Consider the following 25,556-nt stretch of genomic DNA (forward strand, 5'->3'; position numbering starts at 1 on the left):
CCAGCAGCGCTCACCTCTCCAGTCAGCAGCTCAATGATCTTACTGGTGAGTTCTAGGATCTTCTGCTCATTGTTTCCTTCATTTATCAGTAGGCAGGGTGAAGGCACCATAAGGGTACTTTGCGGCTTGCTCCATCTGCTGGAAACGTGTGGCTGCCACCGCTTACCCAATTTCTTTACAGGTTCATAATTCTAAATTAGAAAATAAACTATTGTACAAAAAAAATGTCTTCCATGCTTTGTAACGGACATCCTTCTATGTGAAGAATCTCTCACCTCTCCAGTCAGCAGGTACATTATATCCAGAGTGAGGTCTACTATCATAGCAGTGGTATTCTTTTTTTCACCCATCCTCAGTGAATCAGTCTGTTGACCCATAGAGCATTTAATCTTGACCCCAAAGGCTGTAAGACCAACAAATGAAAAAGGTTGAACCACAAGGTTGACCGCGAGAAGTTTCTATCCACATCTCAACAGAAGAGTATGTCACCCCTGAAACCAAGGCGTAGTGGTGGGAACGTGGATTTCTGCTCTAAGAACTTGGTCGCACCATTTAAAATTGGGACATTAGTAACCTTCACAGCGAGGTAGGTGGATTTTTGTTCAACCATTTAAGGATCGTATGTTTTTTCATTTTTGCACTCATTTTTTCCTTGCCTTCTTTCAAGAATTATAACTTATTGCCCCCCCCCTTCTCATCAATATAGCCGTATGAGAGCTTGTTTTTTTATGACATTTTAATCACTTTTTATAGCATTCTTTTAAGGAGGTGTGGTGACTCGAAAATCACATTTCTAGCATTTTCATTATTGTGGAGGAATGAACAATTGAAAAAAATCCCTATGCTTGTTAGGTGGAAATGTGCAGATTATGGAAGAAAGACCACATCCCATATATACAGGTGTATATTGTATTCCCTGCGCTTGTTCTATAGTGACTGTACATGGAATATGTGAAGGTTAGAGAGGAATGAGCACATATCCCATATATATATGTGTATATTGTATTCTATGTGCTTGTTATATGGGAATGTACATGGAATACAAGTGCTTCTCACAAAATTAGAATATCATCAAAAAGTGAATTTATTTCAGCTCTTCAATACAAAAAGTGAAACTCATTATATAGAGTCATTACAGACAGAGTGATCTATTTCAAGTGTTTATTTCTGATAATGTTGATGATTATGGCTTACAGCCAATGAAAACACAAAAGTTATTATCTCAGTAAATTAGAATAATTAACAAAAAACACTTGCAAAGGCTTCCTAAGCGTTTAAAAAGGTCCCTTAGTCTGTTTCAGTAGGCTCCACAATCATGGGGAAGACTGCTGACTTGACAAGATATCCAGCAGGCAGTCATTGACACACTCCACAAGGAGGGTAAGCCACAAAAGGTCATTGATAAAGAAGCTGGCTGTTCTCAGAGTGCTGTATCCAAGCATATTAATAGAAAGTTGAGTGGAAGGAAAAACTGTGATAGAAAAAGGTGCACAAGCAACCGGGATAACCGCAACCTTGAAAGGATTGTTAAGAAAAGGCCATTCAAAAAATTGGGGTAGATTCACAAGAAGTCAACTGCTGCTGGAGCCATTACTTCAGGAGCCACCACACACACAGACGTATCCAGGACATGGGCTACAAGTGTCGCATTTCTTGTGTCAAGCCACTCATGACCAATAGACAACGCTAGAAGCGATGTACCTGGGCCAAAGAGAAAAAGACCTGGACTGATGCTCAGTGGTCCAAGGTGCTGTTTTCAGATGAAAGTAAATTTTGCATTTCATTTGGAAATCAAGGTCCCCGAGTCTGGAGGAAAAGTGGAGAGGCCACAATCCAAGCTGCTTGAGGTCTAGTGTGAAGTTTCCACAATCAGTGATGGTTTGGGGAGCCATGTCATCTGCTGGTATAGGTCCACTGTGTTTTATCAAGGCCAAAGTCAGCGCAGCCGTCTACCAGGACATTTTAGAGCACTTCATGCTTCTCTCTGCCGACAAGCTTTTTGGAGATGGAAATTTCATTCTCCAGCAGGACTTGGCACCTGTCCACACTGCCAAAAGTACCAATACCTGGTTTAAAAACAACAGTATCACTGTGCTTGATTGGCCAGAAAACTCACCTGACCTTATCCCCATAGAGAATCTATGGGGTATTGTCAAGAGGAAGACGAGAGACCCCAGACCCAACAATGCAGACGATCTGAAGGCTGCTATCAAAGCCACCTGGGCTTCCATAACACCTCAGCAGTGCCACAGGCTGATCGCCTCCATGCCACATTGCCGCATTGATGCAGTAAGTGATGCAAAAGGAGCTCCGACCAAGTATTGAGGGCATTTACTGAACATACATTTCAGTAGGACATTTCAGATTTTAAAAACATTTTTCAAGCTGTTGTTATAAAGTATTCTAATTTACTGAGATAATGACTGTGTTTTCTTTGGCTGTAAGCCATAATCATCAACATTAACAGAAATAAACACTTGAAATAGATCACTCTGTGTGTAATGACTCGATATAATATATGAGTTTCACTTATTGTATTGAAGAACTGAAATAAATTAACCTTTTGATGATATTCTTATTTTATGAGAAGCACCTGTATATGCAGATTATAGTGGAATGAGAACATATCCCAAATAAAGAGATGTACATTGAATTCCCTGCACTTGTTCTATAATGACTGTACATGGAATATGCGCAGATTATAGAGGAATGAGAACATACCCCATATACAGTTGAAACCAGAAGTTTACATACACTATATGAAAAGACACACATGATTGTTTTTCTCAATATCTGACATGAAATTAGAATAAACCTTTCCCGTTTTAGGTCAATTAGGATTACCATATTTTTTTTATATTTGCCAAATACCAGAATAATGAGAGAGGGTGTTTTAAGGCTTTTTTATTACTTACTGCAAAGTCAAAAGTTTGCCTACATTTCATTAGTATTTTTTACCATTGCCCTTAAACTGAATGACTTGGTCAAACGTTTGGGATATCCTTCCACAAGCTTCTCACAATAGTTGGTCGGAATTTGGGCCCATTCCTCCTGACAAAACTGCTGTAACTGATCCAGGTTTGTAGGTCGCCTTGCTCACACCCGCCTTTTCAGCTTTGCCCATAAATTTTCAATAGGATTGAGATCAGGGCTTTGTGATGGTCGCTCCAAAACATTGACTTTGTTATCCTTAAGCCACTTTGCTACCATTTTGGCAGTATGCTTCGGGTCATTGTCCTTTTGGAAGATCCATTTCCACCCAAGCTTTAACTTCCTGGCTGATGCCTTGAGATGTTGCTTCAGTATTGCCACATAATCTTCTTTTTTCATGATGCCATCTATTTTGTGAAGTACACCAGTCCCTCCTGCAGCAAAACAACCCCCCAACATGATGCTGCCACCCCCGTGTTTCACAGTTGGGATGGTGTTCTTAGGCTTCCAAGCTTTTACCTTTTTCCTCCAAATGTAATGATGGTCATTATGCCCAAAAGTTAAATTTTAGTTTCATCAGACCACAGGTCATGTTTCCAAAAAATTAAGGTCTGTGTTCCTGTGTGCATTTGCAAACATTAATCTGGCTTTTTTTTGCTCCTTTTGGAGTAATGGATTCTTCCTGGCAGTGGCCTTTCAGCCCATGTTGATATAGTACTCGTTGCACTATGGATATTGACGCAATCTTTCCAGCTTCCGCCATCATCTTCACAAGGTGTTTTGCTTTTGTCCTTGGGTTGATATGCACATGTCGGACCAAAGCACGTTCATCTCTGGGACACAGAACCCGTCTCCTTCCTAAGCGGTATGGTGGCTGGACATTCCCATCTTGTTTGTACTTGCGTATCATTGTTTGTACAGATGAACGAGGCACCTTCAGGTATCTTGAAATTGTAGCCAAGAATGATCCAGACTTGTGCAAGTCCACAATTCTCTTCCTGATATCTTGGCTGATTTCTTTAGACTTTCCCATGACACTACACAAAGAAGCAGTGTGTTTCAGGTGTGCATTAAAATACATTCACAGGTGTGTCTCTAATTAACTCAGATATTGCCAAAAAAACTATCAGAAGCTTCCAAACACATGACATCATCATATGGGCAGTCCAGAATTGTTTAAAGGCATAGTAATCTTTGTGTATATAAACTTTTGACTTTCCAGTAAGTAATAAAAAAGCCTTAAAACATTCTCTCTCATTATTCTGGTATTTGGCAAATATAAAAAATTATGGTAATCCTAATTGACCTAAAAAAGGTAAAGGTTTATTTTGATTTCATGTCAGATTTTGAGAAAAACATGCATATGTGTCTTTTTGTATAGTGTATGTAAACTTCTGGTTTTAACTGTACACAGGTGTATATCGTATTCTCTGTGTTTATTATATGGGAATGTACATGGAATATGTGCAGATTATAGAGGAATAATCACATATCCCATATATACAGATGTATACTGTGTTCTCTGTGCTTGTTATTGTCATGCAAGGTGTGGGAAAGACTTAGTGCAACACAAAGGGAAGAGGGAAAGGGAGCCTAGACTCTAGGGAAAGAGGGGGGGGGACACCTCCTAGGTTGATCTAGCGTCACCCTGTCTCCCCTAACCAATCTCTGCACGCGTACCTTGCCCTGTCTTTCCCTGGCGTTAGGCTCAAGCTAGGGAAAGGAGGAGATGAGCACTAGTCGATCTCCGCTAAACACTATAGACAACAAGGGAGTACAAACAGGGGAAAATAGCTTAGTTTTAGACGACTCCAGACAAATGTGCAGATGTCCTCAAGCTCCAGAGTGGACAAGGTACTGCTCTTGCTAAAGCCTTCACAAGTAGTAATGAATATCACTGGCACCTCCTTCTAGAACACACCAGGTATTTATACACCCAGGCCAGGGAGTGAATTAGCCAGAGGGAGGTAGCCGCTAGGTCCTAGAGACAGACTCTAAGATGTCTGTAATGCCAAATGAAGAGCTCTCTAGCAATCAACTGCGACGGTCTGTCACTTCTGACACACCCGTGACAGTTACAGTATATGGGAAAATACATGGAATATGGGCAGATTATAGAGACATAAGCACATATCCCATATATACAGGTGTAGATTGTATTCCATGTGCTTGTTATATGGGAACAGATATGGAATATGTACAGATTATGGAGCAAAGACCACATATCCCATATAAACAGATGTACATTGTATTCCATGTGCTTGTTATATGGGAATGTACATGGAATATATGCAGATTATAGAGGAATGAGCACATATCCCATATATACAAGAGTATATTGTATTCCCTATGCTTATTATTTGGGAATGTATAAGGAATATGTGCAGATTAGACAGGAATAAGCGCATATCCCATATATACAGGTGTATATTGTATACCCTATGCTTGTTATATGGGAATGTATATGGAATATGTGCAGATTATAGAGGAAAGACCACATATTCCATATATGCAGGTGTAGACTGTATTCTCTGCGTCACTGGCCCCACTGAGGAAGCCCATGCGAAACACTAGTTGGGGCTGCTGATGTGTACTAAAACACTTAACTACATGGGTAAGCACTTACAGCAGTACTTTAATTTACATTACAGTGGTCAGCATACTTTGATTACTTTACCTTGATTCAATACTGTGATGGGAGCACTATGTGAACACTGTTCTTTAATCTAGTGCCGTCTTGTGGCCATACAACATTAATACCCATCATTGTTCCGAGATTAGGGTTTTGTCTTACATTCTCATTAATGACCATGTTTATGGATATACCCTCATACCTATTGATTATATACATCATTGCCCTTGTTCATTGTCCTCACCACTGACATACCAGTTCTATTATATATCTGGATATACTGTCCATCTATTGTTATGTACATTTTTTGATATTTGTAATAAAAAATTATATTTTTATCTTTACAGTGGATAGTGTCTAACTGTTGTTTCATTTTGAGGGCTATTACTCCATTACATTGTAGGATTCATATATTTGAAAGTTACCCTTTTTTTTTTTTTTTTTTTTAGGGAAAATGGTCTCTCTATATACCCATGGTTTCGGAGATTTTCAGTTATTATATAAAAACACAGTTATACTCACCTTCAAGCCTAATCCACTGAAGCCAATGCCCCCGGTAAAAAAACAAGAAAAATAAAACAACCACATCCCTCATCTGTGCTTGCGGTGAGATCGTAGCAGCTTATTGTCTCCTGGTTTTCAGCTTGAACGGTCGCACCATGCCACTGTTCATTTTGAAAACCAAATGTCACACAGATGGATAAAGGCGTGGGACAGTATGGATTATTTTCCCTTCAAAAAGGTGAATGATTTTGTTGTTGAGGAGGTGTTTATTTATATATTTATTTTTTACAGGGGACATTGGCTTCAATGGATTAGGCGTAAAGGAGAGTATAACTTTTTTTTTACTTTTAAATAAATGTGTAAAACAGGGTGTTGAGTTTTATTTTAAATAAAGGATTTTATTCTTGGAGTGTGTTTATTTCAAAACTTACTATGGGGTTAGTAATGGGGGCGTCTACAGCAACAGACACAAGTACCAGAGTCTGGAGCCCCTGTACTACAGCAACAGACACACGTACCAGAGTCTGGAGCCCCCGTATTACAGCAACAGACACACGTACCAGAGTCTGCAGCCCCTGTACTACAGCAACAGACACACGTACCAGAGTCTGGAGCCCCCGTAATACAGCAACAGACACACGTACCAGAGTCTGGAGCCCCCGTATTACAGCAACAGACACACGTACCAGAGTCTGGAGCCCCCGTGTTACAGCAACAGACACACGTACCAGAGTCTGCAGCCCCCGTATTACAGCAACAGACACACGTACCAGAGTCTGGAGCCCCCGTATTACAGCAACAGACACACGTACCATAGTCTGCAGCCCCTGTATTACAGCAACAGACACACGTACCAGAGTCTGGAGCCCCTGTATTACAGCAACAGACACACATACCAGAGTCTGGAGCCCCCGTATTACAGCAACAGACACACGTACCAGAGTCTGGAGCCCCTGTATTACAGCAACAGACACACATACCAGAGTCTGGAGCCCCCGTATTACAGCAACAGACACACGTACCAGAGTCTGGAGCCCCTGTATTACAGCAACAGACACACATACCAGAGTCTGCAGCCCCCGTATTACAGCAACAGACACACATACCAGAGTCTGGAGCCCCCGTATTACAGCAACAGACACACGTACCAGAGTCTGGAGCCCCCGTATTACAGCAACAGACACACGTACCAGAGTCTGGAGCCCCCGTATTACAGCAACAGACACACATACCAGAGTCTGGAGCCCCCGTATTACAGCAACAGACACACGTACCAGAGTCTGGAGCCCCCGTATTACAGCAACAGACACACGTACCAGAGTCTGGAGCCCCTGTATTACAGCAACAGACACACATACCAGAGTCTGCAGCCCCTGTACTACAGCAACAGACACACGTACCAGAGTCTGCAGCCCCTATATTAGACCTCATTCATGTGAGTCATGTACAGTGGGTACAGAAAGTATTCAGACCCCTATAAATTTTTCACTCTTTGTTTCAGTAGGGAGATGGGAGCCCTCACTGCAGCCCTCTACCAGTCAGGCCTGTATGGCAGAGTGGCCAGACGGAAGCCTCTCCTCAGTGCAAGACATATGAAAGCCCTCATAGAGTTTGCTCAAAAACACATGAAGGACTCCCAGACTATGAGAAATTAGATTCTCTGGTCTGATGAGACGAATATAGAACTTTTTGGTGATAATTCTAAGAGGTATGTGTGGAGAAAACCAGGCACTGCTCATCACCTGCCCAATACAATCCCAACAGTGAAACATGGTGGTGGCAGCATCATGCTATGGGGGTGTTTTTCAGCTGCAGTGACAGGATGACTGGTTGCAATTGAAGGAAACATGAATGCGGCCAAGTACAGAGATATCCTGGATGAAAACCTCTTCCAGAGTGCTCAGGACCTTAGACATGGCCGAAGGTTCACCTTCCAACAAGACAATGATCCTAAGCACACAGATAAAATAACAAAGGAGTGGCTTCAGAACAACTCTGTGGCCATTCTTGACTGGCCCTGCCAGAGCCCTGACCTAAACCCAATTTAGCATCTCTGGAGAGACCTGAAAATGGCTGTCCACCAACGTTCACCATCCAACCTGACTGAACTGGAGAGGATCTGCAAGGAAGAATGGCAGCGGATCCCCAAATCCAGGTGTGAAAACTGTTGCATCATTCCCAAGAAGACTCATGGCCGTACTAGCTCAAAAGGGGGCTTCTACTTAATACTGAGCTTGGTGACAGTTCTTTCTTACTTTTTGAAAATCACTGATGAGACAGTGATGGAAATCAGATCCAAATCAATGCTGACCGTTATTTTGCATACATGAAAAGAACCCAGAGTTTGCAGGCCACCCTCCCATATTACAGCAATACAAGCAGCAGAGCCTGCAGCCCCCCCTATATCACAGCGGCACAAGCAGCAGAGCCTGCAGCCCCCCCATATTGCAGCGGCACAACCAGCAGTGCCTGCAGCCCCCCCCCATATCACAGTGGCACAAGCAGCAGAGCCTGCAGCCCCCCCATATTACAGCGGCTCAAGCAGCAGAGCCTGCAGCCACCCCCATATCACTGGGGCACAAGCAGCAGAGCCTGCAGCCCCCCCCCACCATATCACAGCGGCAAAAGCAGCAGAGCCTGCAGCCCCCCCATATCACAGTGCCACAAGCAGCAGAGCCTGCAGCCCCCCCTATATCACAGCGGCACAAGCAGCAGAGCCTGCAGCCCCCCCATATTACAGCGGCACAACCAGCAGTGCCTGCAGCCCCCCCCCATATCACAGTGGCACAAGCAGCAGAGCCTGCAGCCCCCCCATATTACAGCGGCTCAAGCAGCAGAGCCTGCAGCCACCCCCATATCACTGGGGCACAAGCAGCAGAGCCTGCAGCCCCCCCATATCACTGGGGCACAAGCAGCAGAGCCTGCAGCCCCCCCCCATATCACAGCGGCACAAGCAGCAGAGCCTGCAGCCCCCCCATATCACAGCGGCACAAGCAGCAGAGCCTGCAGCCCCCCCCCCCATATCACAGCGGCACAAGCAGCGGAGCCTGCAGCCCCCCCCCCCCCATATCACAGCGGCACAAGCAGCGGAGCCTGCAGCCCCCCCACCCCCCCATATCACAGCGGCACAAGCAGCAGAGCCTGCAGCCCCCCCCCATATTACAGCGACACAAGCAGCAGAGCCTGCAGCCCCCCCCCCATATTACAGCGACACAAGCAGCGGAGCCTGCAGCCCCCCCATATTACAGCGACACAAGCAGCGGAGCCTGCAGCCCCCCCATATTACAGCGACACAAGCAGCGGAGCCTGCAGCCCCCCCATATTACAGCGACACAAGCAGCGGAGCCTGCAGCCCCCCCATATTACAGCGACACAAGCATCGGAGCCTGCAGACCCCCCATATTACAGCGACACAAGCAGCGGAGCCTGCAGCCCCCCTATATTACAGCGACACAAGAAGCGGAGCCTGCAGCCCCCCTCCCCCTATTACAGTGACACAAGCAGCAGAGCCCGCAGCCCCCCCCCCCCCCATATTACAGCGACAAGCAGCGGAGCCTGCAGCCCCCCCATATTACAGAGACACAAGCAGTGGAGCCTGCAACCCCCACATATTACAGCAACACAAGCGCGGAGCCTGCAGCCCCCACATATTATAGCGACACAAGAAGCGGAGCCTGCAGCCCCCCCCCTATTACAGTGACACAAGCAGCAGAGCCCGCAGCCCCCCCCCCCCATATTAGTGACACAAGCAGCAGAGCCCGCAGCCCCCCATATTACAGTGACAAGCAGCAGAGCCCGCAGCCCCCCATATTACAGTGACAAGCAGCAGAGCCTGCAGCCCCCCATATTAGTGACAAGCAGCAGTGCCTGCAGCCCCCCATATTACAGTGACAAGCAGCAGAGCCCGCAGCCCCCCATATTACAGTGACAAGCAGCAGAGCCCGCAGCCCCCCATATTACAGTGACAAGCAGCAGAGCCCGCAGCCCCCCATATTACAGTGACAAGCAGCAGAAACAGGAGACCCCCATATTAGTGACAAGCAGCAGATCCTGCAGCCCCTCATATTACAGTGACAAGCAGCAGAGCCTGTAGCCCCCCATACTACCGTGACACAAGCATACAGAGACTGCAGCCCCCCATACTACAGTGGCCCCATCAACAGAGCCTGCAGCCCCCCACATACTACAGTGGCCTCATCAGCAGAGCATGCAGCCCCCCACATACTACAGTGGCTCCAACAGCAGAGACTGCAGCCCCCCACATACTACAGTGGCTCCATCAGCAGAGCCTGCAGCCCCCCACATACTACAGTGGCCTCATCAGCAGAGCCTGCAGCCCCCCACATACTACAGTGGCTCCATCAGCAGAGACTGCAGCCCCCCACATACTACAGTGGTCCCATCAGCAGAGCCTGCAGCCCCCACATACTACAGTGGTCCCATCAGCAGAGCCTGCAGCCCCCCACATACTACAGTGGCCCCATCAGCAGAGCCTGCAGCCTTCTACATAATACAGTGGCCCCATCAGCAGAGCCTGCAGCCCCCCCCCCCCACATACTACAGTGGCACCATCAGCAGAGCCTGCAGCCTCCTACATACAACAGTGGCCCCATCAGCAGAGCCTGCAGCCCCCCACATACTACAGTGGCCTCATCAGCAGAGCATGCAGCCCCCCACATACTACAGTGGTCCCATCAGCAGAGCCTGCAGCCCCCCACATACTACAGTGGCCCCATCAGCAGAGCCTGCAACCCCCCACATACTACAGTGGCCTCATCAGCAGAGCATGCAGCCCCCCACATACTACAGTGGTCCCATCAGCAGAGCCTTCAGCTCCCACATACTACAGTGGCCCCATCAGCAGAGCCTGCAACCCCCCACATACTACAGTGACCTCATCAGCAGAGCATGCAGCCCCCCACATACTACAGTGGTCCCATCAGCAGAGCCTGCAGCCCCCCACATACTACAGTGGCCCCATCAGCAGAGCCTGCAGCCTCCCACATACTATAGTGGCCTCATCAGCAGAGCCTGCAGCCCCCCACATACTACAGTGGTCCCATCAGCAGAGCCTGCAGCCCCCCACATACTACAGTGGTCCCATCAGCAGAGCCTGCAGCCCCCCACATACTACAGTGGTTCCATCAGCAGAGCCTGCAGCCCCCCACATACTACAGTGGCCCCATCAGTAGAGCCTGCAGCCCCCACATACTACAGTGGCTCCATCAGCAGAGCCTGCAGCCCCCCACATACTACAGTGGCTCCATCAGCAGAGCCTGCAGCCCCCCACATACTACAGTGGCTCCATCAGCAGAGACTGCAGCCCCCCACATACTACAGTGGCTCCATCAGCAGAGCCTGCAGCCCCCCCACATACTACAGTGGCTCCATCAGCAGAGCCTGCAGCCCCCCCACATACTACAGTGGCTCCATCAGCAGAGCCTGCAGCCCCCCACATACTACAGTGGCCCCATCAGTAGAGCCTGCAGCCCCCACATACTACAGTGGCTCCATCAGCAGAGCCTGCAGCCCCCCACATACTACAGTGGCTCCATCAGCAGAGCCTGCAGCCCCCCACATACTACAGTGGCTCCATCAGCAGAGACTGCAGCCCCCCACATACTACAGTGGCTCCATCAGCAGAGCCTGCAGCCCCCCACAAACTACAGTGGTTCCATCAGCAGAGCATGCAGCCCCCCACATACTACAGTGGTCCCATCAGCAGAGCCTGCAACCCCCCACATACTACAGTGGTCCCATCAGCAGAACCTGCAGCCCCCCACATACTACAGTGGTTCCATCAGCAGAGCCTGCAGCCCCCCACATACTACAGTGGCTCCATCAGCAGAGCCTGCAGCCCCCACATGCTACAGTGGTCCCATCAGCAGAGCCTTCAGCTCCCACATACTACAGTGGCCCCATCAGCAGAGCCTGCAACCCCCCACATACTACAGTGACCTCATCAGCAGAGCATGCAGCCCCCCACATACTACAGTGGTCCCATCAGCAGAGCCTGCAGCCCCCCACATACTACAGTGGCCCCATCAGCAGAGCCTGCAGCCCCCCACATACTACAGTGGTCCCATCAGCAGAGCCTGCAGCCCCCCACATACTACAGTGGTTCCATCAGCAGAGCCTGCAGCCCCCCACATACTACAGTGGCCCCATCAGTAGAGCCTGCAGCCCCCACATACTACAGTGGCTCCATCAGCAGAGCCTGCAGCCCCCCCACATACTACAGTGGCTCCATCAGCAGAGCCTGCAGCCCCCCCCACATACTACAGTGGCTCCATCAGCAGAGACTGCAGCCCCCCACATACTACAGTGGCTCCATCAGCAGAGCCTGCAGCCCCCCACAAACTACAGTGGTTCCATCAGCAGAGCATGCAGCCCCCCACAAACTACAGTGGTTCCATCAGCAGAGCCTGCAGCCCCCCACATACTACAGTGGCTCCATCAGCAGAGCCTGCAGCCCCCCACATACTACAGTGGCTCCATCAGCAGAGCCTGCAGCCCCCCACATACTACAGTGGCTCCATCAGCAGAGACTGCAGCCCCCCCACATACTACAGTGGCTCTATCAGCAGAGACTGCAGCCCCCCACATACTACAGTGGCTCCATCAGCAGAGCCTGCAGCCCCCCACAAACTACAGTGGTTCCATCAGCAGAGCCTGCAGCCCCCCACATACTACAGTGGCCCCATCAGCAGAGCCTGCAGCCCCCCACATACTACAGTGGCCCCATCAGCAGAGCATGCAGCCCCCCACATACTACAGTGGTCCCATCAGCAGAGCCTGCAGCCCCCCACATACTACAGTGGTTCCATCAGCAGAGCCTGCAGCCCCCCACATACTACAGTGGTTCCATCAGCAGAGCCTGCAGCCCCCCACATACTACAGTGGCCCCATCAGCAGAGCCTGCAGCCCCCCACATACTACAGTGGCTCCATCAGCAGAGCCTGCAGCCCCCCACATACTACAGTGGCCCCATCAGTAGAGCCTGCAGCCCCCCACATACTACAGTGGCCCCATCAGCAAAGCCTGCAGCCTCCTACATACAACAGTGACCCCATCAGCAGAGCCTGCAGCCCCCCACATACAACAGTGACCCCATCAGCAGAGCCTGCAGCCCCCCACATAATACAGTGGCTCCATCAGCAGAGCCTGCAGCCCCCCCATATACTACAGTGGCTCCATCAGCAGAGCCTGCAGCCCCCCCACATACTACAGTGGCTCCATCAGCAGAGCCTGCAGCCCCCCACATACTACAGCGGCACCATCAGCAGAGCCTGCAGCCTCCTACATACTACAGTGGCCTCATCAGCAGAGCCTGCAGCCCCCCACATACTACAGTGGCCTCATCAGCAGAGCCTGCAGCCCCCCACATACTACAGTGGCCTCATCAGCAGAGCCTGCAGGCCCCCCACATACTACAGTGGCTCCATCAGCAGAGCCTGCAGCTCCCCCCACATACTAAAGTGGTCCCATCAGTAGAGCCTGCAGCCCCCCACATACTACAGTGGTCCCATCAGCAGAGCCTGCAGCCCCCCACATACTACAGTGGCTCCATCAGCAGAGCCTGCAGCCCCCCACATACTACAGTGGTTCCATCAGCAGAGCCTGCAGCAACCCACATACTACAGTGGTCCCATCAGCAGAGCCTGCAGCCCCCCACATACTACAATGGTCCCATCAGCAGAGCCTGCAGCCCCCCACATACTACAGTGGTTCCATCAGCAGAGCCTGCAGCCTCCCATACTACAGTGGTTCCATCAGCAGAGCCTGCAGCCCCCCACATACTACAGTGGCCCCATCAGCAGAGCCTGCAGCCCCCCACATACTACAGTGGCCCCATCAGCAGAGCCTGCAGCCCCCCACATACTACAGTGGCTCCATCAGCAGAGCCTGCAGCCCCCCACATACTACAGTGGCTCCATCAGCAGAGCCTGCAGCCCCCCACATACTACAGTGGCTCCATCAGCAGAGCCTGCAGCCCCCCACATACTACAGTGGCCCCATCAGCAGAGCCTGCAGCCCCCCACATACTACAGTGGTCCCATCAGCAGCATCTGCAGCCCCCCTCATACTATAATGGTCCCATCAGCAGAGCCTGCAGCCCCCTCACACTATAATGGTCCCATCAGCAGAGCCTGCAGCCCCCTCACAGCACAGGGGCCCCATCAGCAGAGTCTGCAGCCCCCCACATACTGCAGTGGCCCCCATCAGCAGAGCCTGCAGCCCACCACATACTACAGTGGTCCCATCAGCAGAGCCTGCAGCCCCCCACATACTACAGTGGTCCCATCAGCAGAGCCTGCAGCCCCCCCACATACTACAGTGGTCCCATCAGCAGAGCCTGCAGCCCCCCACATACTACAGTGGTCCCATCAGCAGAGCCTGCAGCCCCCCACATACTACAGTGGCCCCATCAGCAGAGCCTGCAGCCCCCCACATACTATAGTGGCCCCATCAGCAGAGCCTGCAGCCCCCACATACTACAGTGGTTCCATCAGCAGAGCCTGCAGCCCCCCACATACTACAGTGGTCCCATCAGCAGAGCCTGCAGCCCCCCCACATACTACAGTGGCTCCATCAGCAGAGCCTGCAGCCCCCCACATACTACAGTGGTCCCCCATCAGCAGAGCCTGCAGCCCCCCACATACTACAGTGGCTCCATCAGCAGAGCCTGCAGCCCCCCACATACTACAGTGGCTCCATCAGCAGAGCCTGCAGCCCCCAACATACTACAGTGGCCTCATCAGCAGAGCCTGCAGCCCCCCACATACTACAGTGGCCTCATCAGCAGAGCCTGCAGCCCCCAACATACTACAGTGGCCTCATCAGCAGAGCCTGCAGCCCCCCACATACTACAATGGTCCCATCAGCAGAGCCTGCAGCCCCCCACATACTACAGTGGTTCCATCAGCAGAGCCTGCAGCCTCCCATACTACAGTGGTTCCATCAGCAGAGCCTGCAGCCCCCCACATACTACAGTGGCCCCATCAGCAGAGCCTGCAGCCCCCCACATACTACAGTGGTTCCATCAGCAGAGCCTGCAGCCCCCCACATACTACAGTGGCCCCATCAGCAGAGCCTGCAGCCCCCCACATACTACAGTGGCCCCATCAGCAGAGCCTGCAGCCCCCCACATACTACAGTGGCCCCATCAGCAGAGCCTGCAGCCCCCCACATACTACAGTGGCCCCATCAGCAGAGCCTGCAGCCCCCCACATACTACAGTGGCCCCATCAGTAGAGCCTGCAGCCTCCCACATACTACAGTGGCTCCCTCAGCAGAGCCTGCAGCCCCCCACATACTACAGTGGACTCATCAGCAGAGTCTGCAGCCCCCCACATACTACAGTGGCCTCATCAGCAGAGCCTGCAGCCCCCCACATACTACAGTGGCCTCATCAGCAGAGCCTGCAGCCCCCCACATACTACAGTGGTCTCATTAGCAGAGCCTGCAGCCCCCCCACATACTACAGTGACCCCATCAGCAGAGCCTGCAGCTCCCCACATACTACAGTGGCCTCATCAGCAGAGCCTGCAGCCCCCCACATACTACAATGGTCCCATCAGCAGAGCCTGCAGCCCCCCACATACTACAGTGGTTCCATCAGCAGAGCCTGCAGCCTCCCATACTACAGTGGTTCCATCAGCAGAGCCTGCAGCCCCCCACATACTACAGTGGCCCCATCAGCAGAGCCTGCAGCCCCCCACATACTACAGTGGCCCCATCAGCAGAGCCTGCAGCCCCCCACATACTACAGTGGCTCCATCAGCAGAGCCTGCAGCCCCCACATACTACAGTGGTTCCATCAGCAGAGCCTGCAGCCCCCCACATACTACAGTGGTCCCATCAGCAGAGCCTGCAGCCCCCCCACATACTACAGTGGTCCCATCAGCAGAGCCTGCAGCCCCCCCACATACTACAGTGGTCCCATCAGCAGAGCCTGCAGCCCCCCAAATACTACAGTGGTCCCATCAGCAGAGCCTGCAGCCCCCCACATACTACAGTGGCCCCATCAGCAGAGCCTGCAGCCCCCCACATACTACAGTGGCCCCATCAGCAGAGCCTGCAGCCTCCTACATACTACAGTGGCTCCATCAGCAGAGCCTGCAGCCCCCCACATACTACAGTGGCTCCATCAGCAGAGCCTGCAGCCCCCACATACTACAGTGGCTCCATCAGCAGAGCCTGCAGCCCCCCACATACTACAGTGGCCCCATCAGCAGAGCCTGCAGCCCCCCACATACTACAGTGGCCCCATCAGCAGAGCCTGCAGCCCCCCACATACTACAGTGGCCCCATCAGCAGAGCCTGCAGCCCCCCACATACTACAGTGGCCCCATCAGCAGAGCCTGCAGCCCCCCACATACTACAGTGGCTCCATCAGCAGAGCCTGCAGCTCCCCCCACATACTAAAGTGGTCCCATCAGTAGAGCCTGCAGCCCCCCACATACTACAGTGGTCCCATCAGCAGAGCCTGCAGCCCCCCACATACTACAGTGGCTCCATCAGCAGAGCCTGCAGCCCCCCACATACTACAGTGGTTCCATCAGCAGAGCCTGCAGCAACCCACATACTACAGTGGTCCCATCAGCAGAGCCTGCAGCCCCCCACATACTACAATGGTCCCATCAGCAGAGCCTGCAGCCCCCCACATACTACAGTGGTTCCATCAGCAGAGCCTGCAGCCTCCCATACTACAGTGGTTCCATCAGCAGAGCCTGCAGCCCCCCACATACTACAGTGGCCCCATCAGCAGAGCCTGCAGCCCCCCACATACTACAGTGGCCCCATCAGCAGAGCCTGCAGCCCCCCACATACTACAGTGGCTCCATCAGCAGAGCCTGCAGCCCCCCACATACTACAGTGGCTCCATCAGCAGAGCCTGCAGCCCCCCACATACTACAGTGGCTCCATCAGCAGAGCCTGCAGCCCCCCACATACTACAGTGGCCCCATCAGCAGAGCCTGCAGCCCCCCACATACTACAGTGGTCCCATCAGCAGCATCTGCAGCCCCCCTCATACTATAATGGTCCCATCAGCAGAGCCTGCAGCCCCCTCACACTATAATGGTCCCATCAGCAGAGCCTGCAGCCCCCTCACAGCACAGGGGCCCCATCAGCAGAGTCTGCAGCCCCCCACATACTGCAGTGGCCCCCATCAGCAGAGCCTGCAGCCCACCACATACTACAGTGGTCCCATCAGCAGAGCCTGCAGCCCCCCACATACTACAGTGGTCCCATCAGCAGAGCCTGCAGCCCCCCCACATACTACAGTGGTCCCATCAGCAGAGCCTGCAGCCCCCCACATACTACAGTGGTCCCATCAGCAGAGCCTGCAGCCCCCCACATACTACAGTGGCCCCATCAGCAGAGCCTGCAGCCCCCCACATACTATAGTGGCCCCATCAGCAGAGCCTGCAGCCCCCACATACTACAGTGGTTCCATCAGCAGAGCCTGCAGCCCCCCACATACTACAGTGGTCCCATCAGCAGAGCCTGCAGCCCCCCCACATACTACAGTGGCTCCATCAGCAGAGCCTGCAGCCCCCCACATACTACAGTGGTCCCCCATCAGCAGAGCCTGCAGCCCCCCACATACTACAGTGGCTCCATCAGCAGAGCCTGCAGCCCCCCACATACTACAGTGGCTCCATCAGCAGAGCCTGCAGCCCCCAACATACTACAGTGGCCTCATCAGCAGAGCCTGCAGCCCCCCACATACTACAGTGGCCTCATCAGCAGAGCCTGCAGCCCCCAACATACTACAGTGGCCTCATCAGCAGAGCCTGCAGCCCCCCACATACTACAATGGTCCCATCAGCAGAGCCTGCAGCCCCCCACATACTACAGTGGTTCCATCAGCAGAGCCTGCAGCCTCCCATACTACAGTGGTTCCATCAGCAGAGCCTGCAGCCCCCCACATACTACAGTGGCCCCATCAGCAGAGCCTGCAGCCCCCCACATACTACAGTGGTTCCATCAGCAGAGCCTGCAGCCCCCCACATACTACAGTGGCCCCATCAGCAGAGCCTGCAGCCCCCCACATACTACAGTGGCCCCATCAGCAGAGCCTGCAGCCCCCCACATACTACAGTGGCCCCATCAGCAGAGCCTGCAGCCCCCCACATACTACAGTGGCCCCATCAGCAGAGCCTGCAGCCCCCCACATACTACAGTGGCCCCATCAGTAGAGCCTGCAGCCTCCCACATACTACAGTGGCTCCCTCAGCAGAGCCTGCAGCCCCCCACATACTACAGTGGACTCATCAGCAGAGTCTGCAGCCCCCCACATACTACAGTGGCCTCATCAGCAGAGCCTGCAGCCCCCCACATACTACAGTGGCCTCATCAGCAGAGCCTGCAGCCCCCCACATACTACAGTGGTCTCATTAGCAGAGCCTGCAGCCCCCCCACATACTACAGTGACCCCATCAGCAGAGCCTGCAGCTCCCCACATACTACAGTGGCCTCATCAGCAGAGCCTGCAGCCCCCCACATACTACAATGGTCCCATCAGCAGAGCCTGCAGCCCCCCACATACTACAGTGGTTCCATCAGCAGAGCCTGCAGCCTCCCATACTACAGTGGTTCCATCAGCAGAGCCTGCAGCCCCCCACATACTACAGTGGCCCCATCAGCAGAGCCTGCAGCCCCCCACATACTACAGTGGCCCCATCAGCAGAGCCTGCAGCCCCCCACATACTACAGTGGCTCCATCAGCAGAGCCTGCAGCCCCCACATACTACAGTGGTTCCATCAGCAGAGCCTGCAGCCCCCCACATACTACAGTGGTCCCATCAGCAGAGCCTGCAGCCCCCCCACATACTACAGTGGTCCCATCAGCAGAGCCTGCAGCCCCCCCACATACTACAGTGGTCCCATCAGCAGAGCCTGCAGCCCCCCAAATACTACAGTGGTCCCATCAGCAGAGCCTGCAGCCCCCCACATACTACAGTGGCCCCATCAGCAGAGCCTGCAGCCCCCCACATACTACAGTGGCCCCATCAGCAGAGCCTGCAGCCTCCTACATACTACAGTGGCTCCATCAGCAGAGCCTGCAGCCCCCCACATACTACAGTGGCTCCATCAGCAGAGCCTGCAGCCCCCACATACTACAGTGGCTCCATCAGCAGAGCCTGCAGCCCCCCACATACTACAGTGGCCCCATCAGCAGAGCCTGCAGCCCCCCACATACTACAGTGGCCCCATCAGCAGAGCCTGCAGCCCCCCACATACTACAGTGGCCCCATCAGCAGAGCCTGCAGCCCCCCACATACTACAGTGGCCCCATCAGCAGAGCCTGCAGCCCCCCACATACTACAGTGGTCCCATCAGCAGAGCCTGCAGCCCCCCACATACTACAGTGGCCTGATCAGCAGAGCCTGCAGCCCCCCACATACTACAGTGGCCCCATCAGTAGAGCCTGCAGACTCCCACATACTACAGTGGCTCCCTCAGCAGAGCCTGCAGCCCCCCACATACTACAGTGGCCTCATCAGCAGAGCCTGCAGCCCCCCACATACTACAGTGGCCTCATCAGCAGAGCCTGCAGCCCCCCACATACTACAGTGGCCTCATTAGCAGAGCCTGCAGCCCCCCCACATACTACAGTGACCCCATCAGCAGAGCCTGCAGCTCCCCACATACTACAGTGGCCTCATCAGCAGAGCCTGCAGCCCCCCACATACTACAATGGTCCCATCAGCAGAGCCTGCAGCCCCCCACATACTACAGTGGTTCCATCAGCAGAGCCTGCAGCCTCCCATACTACAGTGGTTCCATCAGCAGAGCCTGCAGCCCCCCACATACTACAGTGGCCCCATCAGCAGAGCCTGCAGCCCCCCACATACTACAGTGGCCCCATCAGCAGAGCCTGCAGCCCCCCACATACTACAGTGGCCCCATCAGCAGAGCCTGCAGCCCCCCACATACTACAGTGGCTCCATCAGCAGAGCCTGCAGCCCCCCACATACTACAGTGGCTCCATCAGCAGAGCCTGCAGCCCCCCACATACTACAGTGGCCCCATCAGCAGAGCCTGCAGCCCCCCACATACTACAGTGGTCCCATCAGCAGCACCTGCAGCCCCCCTCATACTATAATGGTCCCATCAGCAGAGCCTGCAGCCCCCTCACAGCACAGGGGCCCCATCAGCAGAGTCTGCAGCCCCCCACATACTGCAGTGGCCCCCATCAGCAGAGCCTGCAGCCCACCACATACTACAGTGGTCCCATCAGCAGAGCCTGCAGCCCCCCACATACTACAGTGGCTCCATCAGCAGAGCCTGCAGCACCGTACATACTACAGTGGCCTCATCAGCAGAGCCTGCAGCCCCCCACATACTACAGTGGCCTCATCAGCAGAGTCTGCAGCCCCCCACATACTACAGTGGCCCCATCAGCAGAGCCTGCAGCCTCCCACATACTACAGTGGCTCCATCAGCAGAGCCTGCAGCCCCCCACATACTACAGTGGCCCCATCAGCAGAGCCTGCAGCCCCCCACATACTACAGTGGTCCCATCAGCAGAGCCTGCAGCCCCCCACATACTACAGTGGTCCCATCAGCAGAGCATGCAGCCCCCCACATACTACAGTGGCCCCATCAGCAGAGCATGCAGCCCCCCACATACTACAGTGGCCCCATCAGCAGAGCCTGCAGCCCCCCACAAACTACAGTGGCCCCATCAGCAGAGTCTGCAGCCCCCCACATACTACAGTGGCTCCATCAGCAGGGCCTGCAGCCCCCTCACATACTACTGTGGCCTCATCAGAAGAGCCTGCAGCCCCCCACATACTACAGTGGCCCCATCAGCAGAGCCTGCAGCCCCCCACATACTACAGTGGCCCCATCAGCAGAGCCTGCAGCCCCCCACATACTACAGTGGTCCCATCAGCAGAGCCTGCAGCCCCCCCACATACTACAGTGGTCCCATCAGCAGAGCCTGCAGCCCCCCACATACTACAGTGGTCCCATCAGCAGAGCCTGCAGCCCCCCACATACTACAGTGGCCCCATCAGCAGAGCCTGCAGCCTCCTACATACTACAGTGGCCTCATCAGCAGAGCCTGCAGCCCCCCACATACTACAGTGGCTCCATCAGCAGAGCCTGCAGCCCCCACAGACTACAGTGGCTCCATCAGCAGAGCCTGCAGCCCCCACATACTACAGTGGCCCCATCAGCAGAGCCTGCAGCCCCCCACATACTACAGTGGCCCCATCAGCAGAGCCTGCAGCCCCCCACATACTACAGTGGCCCCATCAGCAGAGCCTGCAGTCCCCCACATACTACAGTGGCCCCATCAGCAGAGCCTGCAGCCCCCCACATACTACAGTGGCCCCATCAGCAGAGCCTGCAGCCCCCCACATACTACAGTGGCTCCATCAGCAGAGCCTGCAGCCCCCCACATACTACAGTGGCCCCATCAGCAGAGCCTGCAGCCCCCCACATACTACAGTGGCCCCATCAGCAGAGCCTGCAGCCCCCCACATACTACAGTGGTTCTCATCAGCAGAGCCTGCAGCCCCCCACATACTACAGTGGCTCCATCAGCAGAGCCTGCAGCCCCCCACATACTACAGTGGCCCCATCAGCAGAGCCTGCAGCCCCCCACATACTACAGCGGTCCCATCAGCAGAGCCTGCAGCCCCCCACATACTACAGTGGCCCCATCAGCAGAGCCTGCAGCCCCCCCAAATACTACAGTGGCTCCATCAGCAGAGCCTGCAGCCCCCCCACATACTACAGTGGCTCCATCAGCAGAGCCTGCAGCCCCCCACATACTACAGTGGCCCCATCAGCAGAGCCTGCAGCCCCCCACATACTACAGTGGCCTCATCAGCAGAGCCTGCAGCCCCCCACATACTACAGTGGTCCCCCATCAGCAGAGCCTGCAGCCCCCCACATACTACAGTGGTCCCCCATCAGCAGAGCCTGCAGCCCCCCACATACTACAGTGGCTCCATCAGCAGAGCCTGCAGCCCCCCACATACTACAGTGGTCCCCCATCAGCAGAGCCTGCAGCCCCCCACATACTACAGTGGCTCCATCAGCAGAGCCTGCAGCCCCCCCACATACTACAGTGGCTCCATCAGCAGAGCCTGCAGCCCCCAACATACTACAGTGGCCTCATCAGCAGAGCCTGCAGCCCCCCACATACTACAGTGGCCTCATCAGCAGAGCCTGCAGCCCCCAACATACTACAGTGGCCTCATCAGCAGAGCCTGCAGCCCCCCACATACTACAGTGGCTCCATCAGCAGAGCCTGCAGCCCCCCCACATACTACAGTGGCTCCATCAGCAGAGCCTGCAGCCCCCAACATACTACAGTGGCCTCATCAGCAGAGCATGCAGCCCCCCACATACTACAGTGGCCCCATCAGCAGAGCCTGCAGCCCCCCACATACTACAGTGGCCTCATCAGCAGAGCCTGCAGCCCCCCACATACTACAGTGGTCCCCCATCAGCAGAGCCTGCAGCCCCCCACATACTACAGTGGCTCCATCAGCAGAGCCTGCAGCCCCCCACATACTACAGTGGCTCCATCAGCAGAGCCTGCAGCCCCCCACATACTACAGTGGTCCCCCATCAGCAGAGCCTGCAGCCCCCCACATACTACAGTGGCTCCATCAGCAGAGCCTGCAGCCCCCACATACTACAGTGGCTCCATCAGCAGAGCCTGCAGCCCCCAACATACTACAGTGGCCTCATCAGCAGAGCCTGCAGCCCCCCACATACTACAGTGGCCTCATCAGCAGAGCCTGCAGCCCCCAACATACTACAGTGGCCTCATCAGCAGAGCCTGCAGCCCCCAACATACTACAGTGGCCTCATCAGCAGAGCCTGCAGCCCCCCACATACTACAGTGGCTCCATCAGCAGAGCCTGCAGCCCCCCCACATACTACAGTGGCTCCATCAGCAGAGCCTGCAGCCCCCCACATACTACAGTGGCCCCATCAGCAGAGCATGCAGCCCCCCACATACTACAGTGGCCTCATCAGCAGAGCCTGCAGCCCCCCACATACTACAGTGGCCTCATCAGCAGAGCCTGCAGCCCCCCACATACTACAGCGGTCCCCCATCAGCAGAGCCTGCAGCCCCCCACATACTACAGTGGTCCCCCATCAGCAGAGCCTGCAGCCCCCCACATACTACAGCGGTCCCCCATCAGCAGAGCCTGCAGCCCCCCACATACTACAGTGGTCCCCCATCAGCAGAGCCTGCAGCCCCCCACATACTACAGTGGTCCCCCATCAGCAGAGCCTCCTCCTTCAGCATAACTATAAACAAAGGCTACAGGAGCGGCTCTAGCCGTGTTACAGTACAGGCTGCTCCGTCTGCCTATGACAAGTAAGACTAATACGTTACCCGCCGTCAGTCTCATCTGAGGTAAAGGTAGCGTCTAGATTGGAGTTGATTTCTGGAGGGGGAGGAGTGATTTCATTCTATCATGACGTCACCGGAAGGGGCGGGGCCTTATTAGTCCAGTGGATACTATTCCACCTGTAGGTGCACATTGTGCCGGGACCGGAGGATGGTGATGAGGAGTTCGTGTTCAGCGTTGTGCTGTGAGGACTGAGGTGGGGAGAACTGACCATGTGAATAAATGCTGTGGAGGCATAAAGGGGGCTGCGTGGCTGGTGTGAGGGGCATGGGGTATGTGAAGGGGCATTCGAGGGGCTGTGTGGCTGGTGTGAGGGGCATGGGGTATGTAGAGGGGCATCCAGGGGCCCGTGTGGCTGGTGTGGGGGGGCATGGGGTATGTAGAGGGGCATCCAGGGGCCCGTGTGGCTGGTGTGGGGGGGCATGGGGTATGTAGAGGGGCATCCAGGGGCCCGCGTGGCTGGTGTGGGGGGGCATGGGGTATGTAGAGGGGCATCCAGGGGCCCGCGTGGCTGGTGTGGGGGGGCATGGGGTATGTAGAGGGGCATCCAGGGGCCCGTGTGGCTGGTGTGGGGGGGCATGGGGTATGTAGAGGGGCATCCAGGGGCCCGCGTGGCTGGTGTGGGGGGGCATGGGGTATGTAGAGGGGCATCCAGGGGCCCGCGTGGCTGGTGTGGGGGGGCATGGGGTATGTAGAGGGGCATCCAGGGGCCCGCGTGGCTGGTGTGGGGGGGCATGGGGTATGTAGAGGGGCATCCAGGGGCCCGCGTGGCTGGTGTGGGGGGGCATGGGGTATGTAGAGGGGCATCCAGGGGCCCGCGTGGCTGGTGTGGGGGGGCATGGGGTATGTAGAGGGGCATCCAGGGGCCCGCGTGGCTGGTGTGGGGGGGCATGGGGTATGTAGAGGGGCATCCAGGGGCCCGTGTGGCTGGTGTGGGGGGGCATGGGGTATGTAGAGGGGCATCCAGGGGCCCGCGTGGCTGGTGTGGGGGGGCATGGGGTATGTAGAGGGGCATCCAGGGGCCCGCGTGGCTGGTGTGGGGGGGCATGGGGTATGTAGAGGGGCATCCAGGGGCCCGCGTGGCTGGTGTGGGGGGGCATGGGGTATGTAGAGGGGCATTGGGTATGTAGAGGGGCATCCAGGGGGCCGGTGTGGGGGGGCATGGGGTATGAGGACGGTGGCCGACACAACCTCCTCATAGACGATAGCACGCAATTTTAAAATCTGTCAAGGGAGAAATCCTAACACATTCATGGTACGTGGTATCGATGTCATCCATAGTGGCATTAGGGGTGGAAATGTAAAAAAAAACTTCTGGCTCAAATGGAAAACTGAATAGATAGTGGAACTGGGAACAATGACGCCAAATGGCCTTAATGAGGCTCTGAGGTTCACCCCATTTCTTTAATATAATCTTTGTGGTATTTTTATACAATTGTATGTGTTGATTTTAATTTGTTTTCTTTGTCATTTGTAACGTTCTCCCTCCATAGTCTATATGTACCGTCTATATGGATCACCTACATATGGTTAATCAATATGAGGATACTACGAGCAACAATTAAATTGGACCAAGAAAATTGATTTTCTTATTGACAGAATCGTGTTGCAATTATAGGAAAATGATACTGCTTACTCTGAAACATTTTTGCATTATTAAGTAGTTGCGTTACTATACTTGTCTAAATGCGTTGCTGTGTTGTTCTCTTTGGCGAGCGCGTGGGTGCTGTGCATCCCCTTGCCTCTGCGTCATGCACGGCATCTGCATGTTGGGGGGCCATGGCAACGTGTCCTGGTTCCCTGTCATGCGTGGTTCACCTTGATGGCCGTGCGTGACGCATCTGGCTCGGGCGGTTTAGCTCGCATGCTCTGATGATCCAGGAGATGATTGGTCCGTTCCGGTCACTTGACCGCAGGCCCTAAAGTATATTTAAACAGACATGGATGCAAAACGCTTTGAGGTCCTTGTTTATTCTGGGTGCTGACACCTCATCTAATATGGGTAAGAGTGCAATATAATTATTTAGCAATTTTTCATAGGGCACTATAGGCCATATGTGACATGGTACATATCCATAGTGATTAAATACGAC

At 54.0% G+C, this 25,556-nt stretch overlaps 1 protein-coding gene across 1 annotated transcript in view; it reads right to left on the reverse strand.

The window, feature by feature from the left end:
• Positions 1 to 23,556, reverse strand: part of LOC141273830 (gastrula zinc finger protein XlCGF66.1-like) — a 48,978-nt gene extending 25,422 nt beyond the window's left edge. The window contains exons 1-3 of the mRNA XM_073686231.1: positions 23,448 to 23,556; positions 276 to 403; positions 15 to 191 (exon numbers count right to left, since the gene is read on the reverse strand). Of these exons, the coding sequence (XP_073542332.1) occupies positions 15 to 191; positions 276 to 403; positions 23,448 to 23,463 (321 nt within the window). The 5' untranslated portion in view covers positions 23,464 to 23,556. The remainder of the gene's footprint in view (positions 1 to 14; positions 192 to 275; positions 404 to 23,447) is intronic.
• Positions 23,557 to 25,556: the final 2,000 nt, after the last annotated feature.

Source organism: Phyllobates terribilis, unplaced genomic scaffold (assembly GCF_046119375.1).
Source record: "Phyllobates terribilis strain yellow unplaced genomic scaffold, ASM4611937v1 Scaffold_5__5_contigs__length_657084704, whole genome shotgun sequence".
Lineage (NCBI taxonomy): Eukaryota > Metazoa > Chordata > Amphibia > Anura > Dendrobatidae > Phyllobates > Phyllobates terribilis.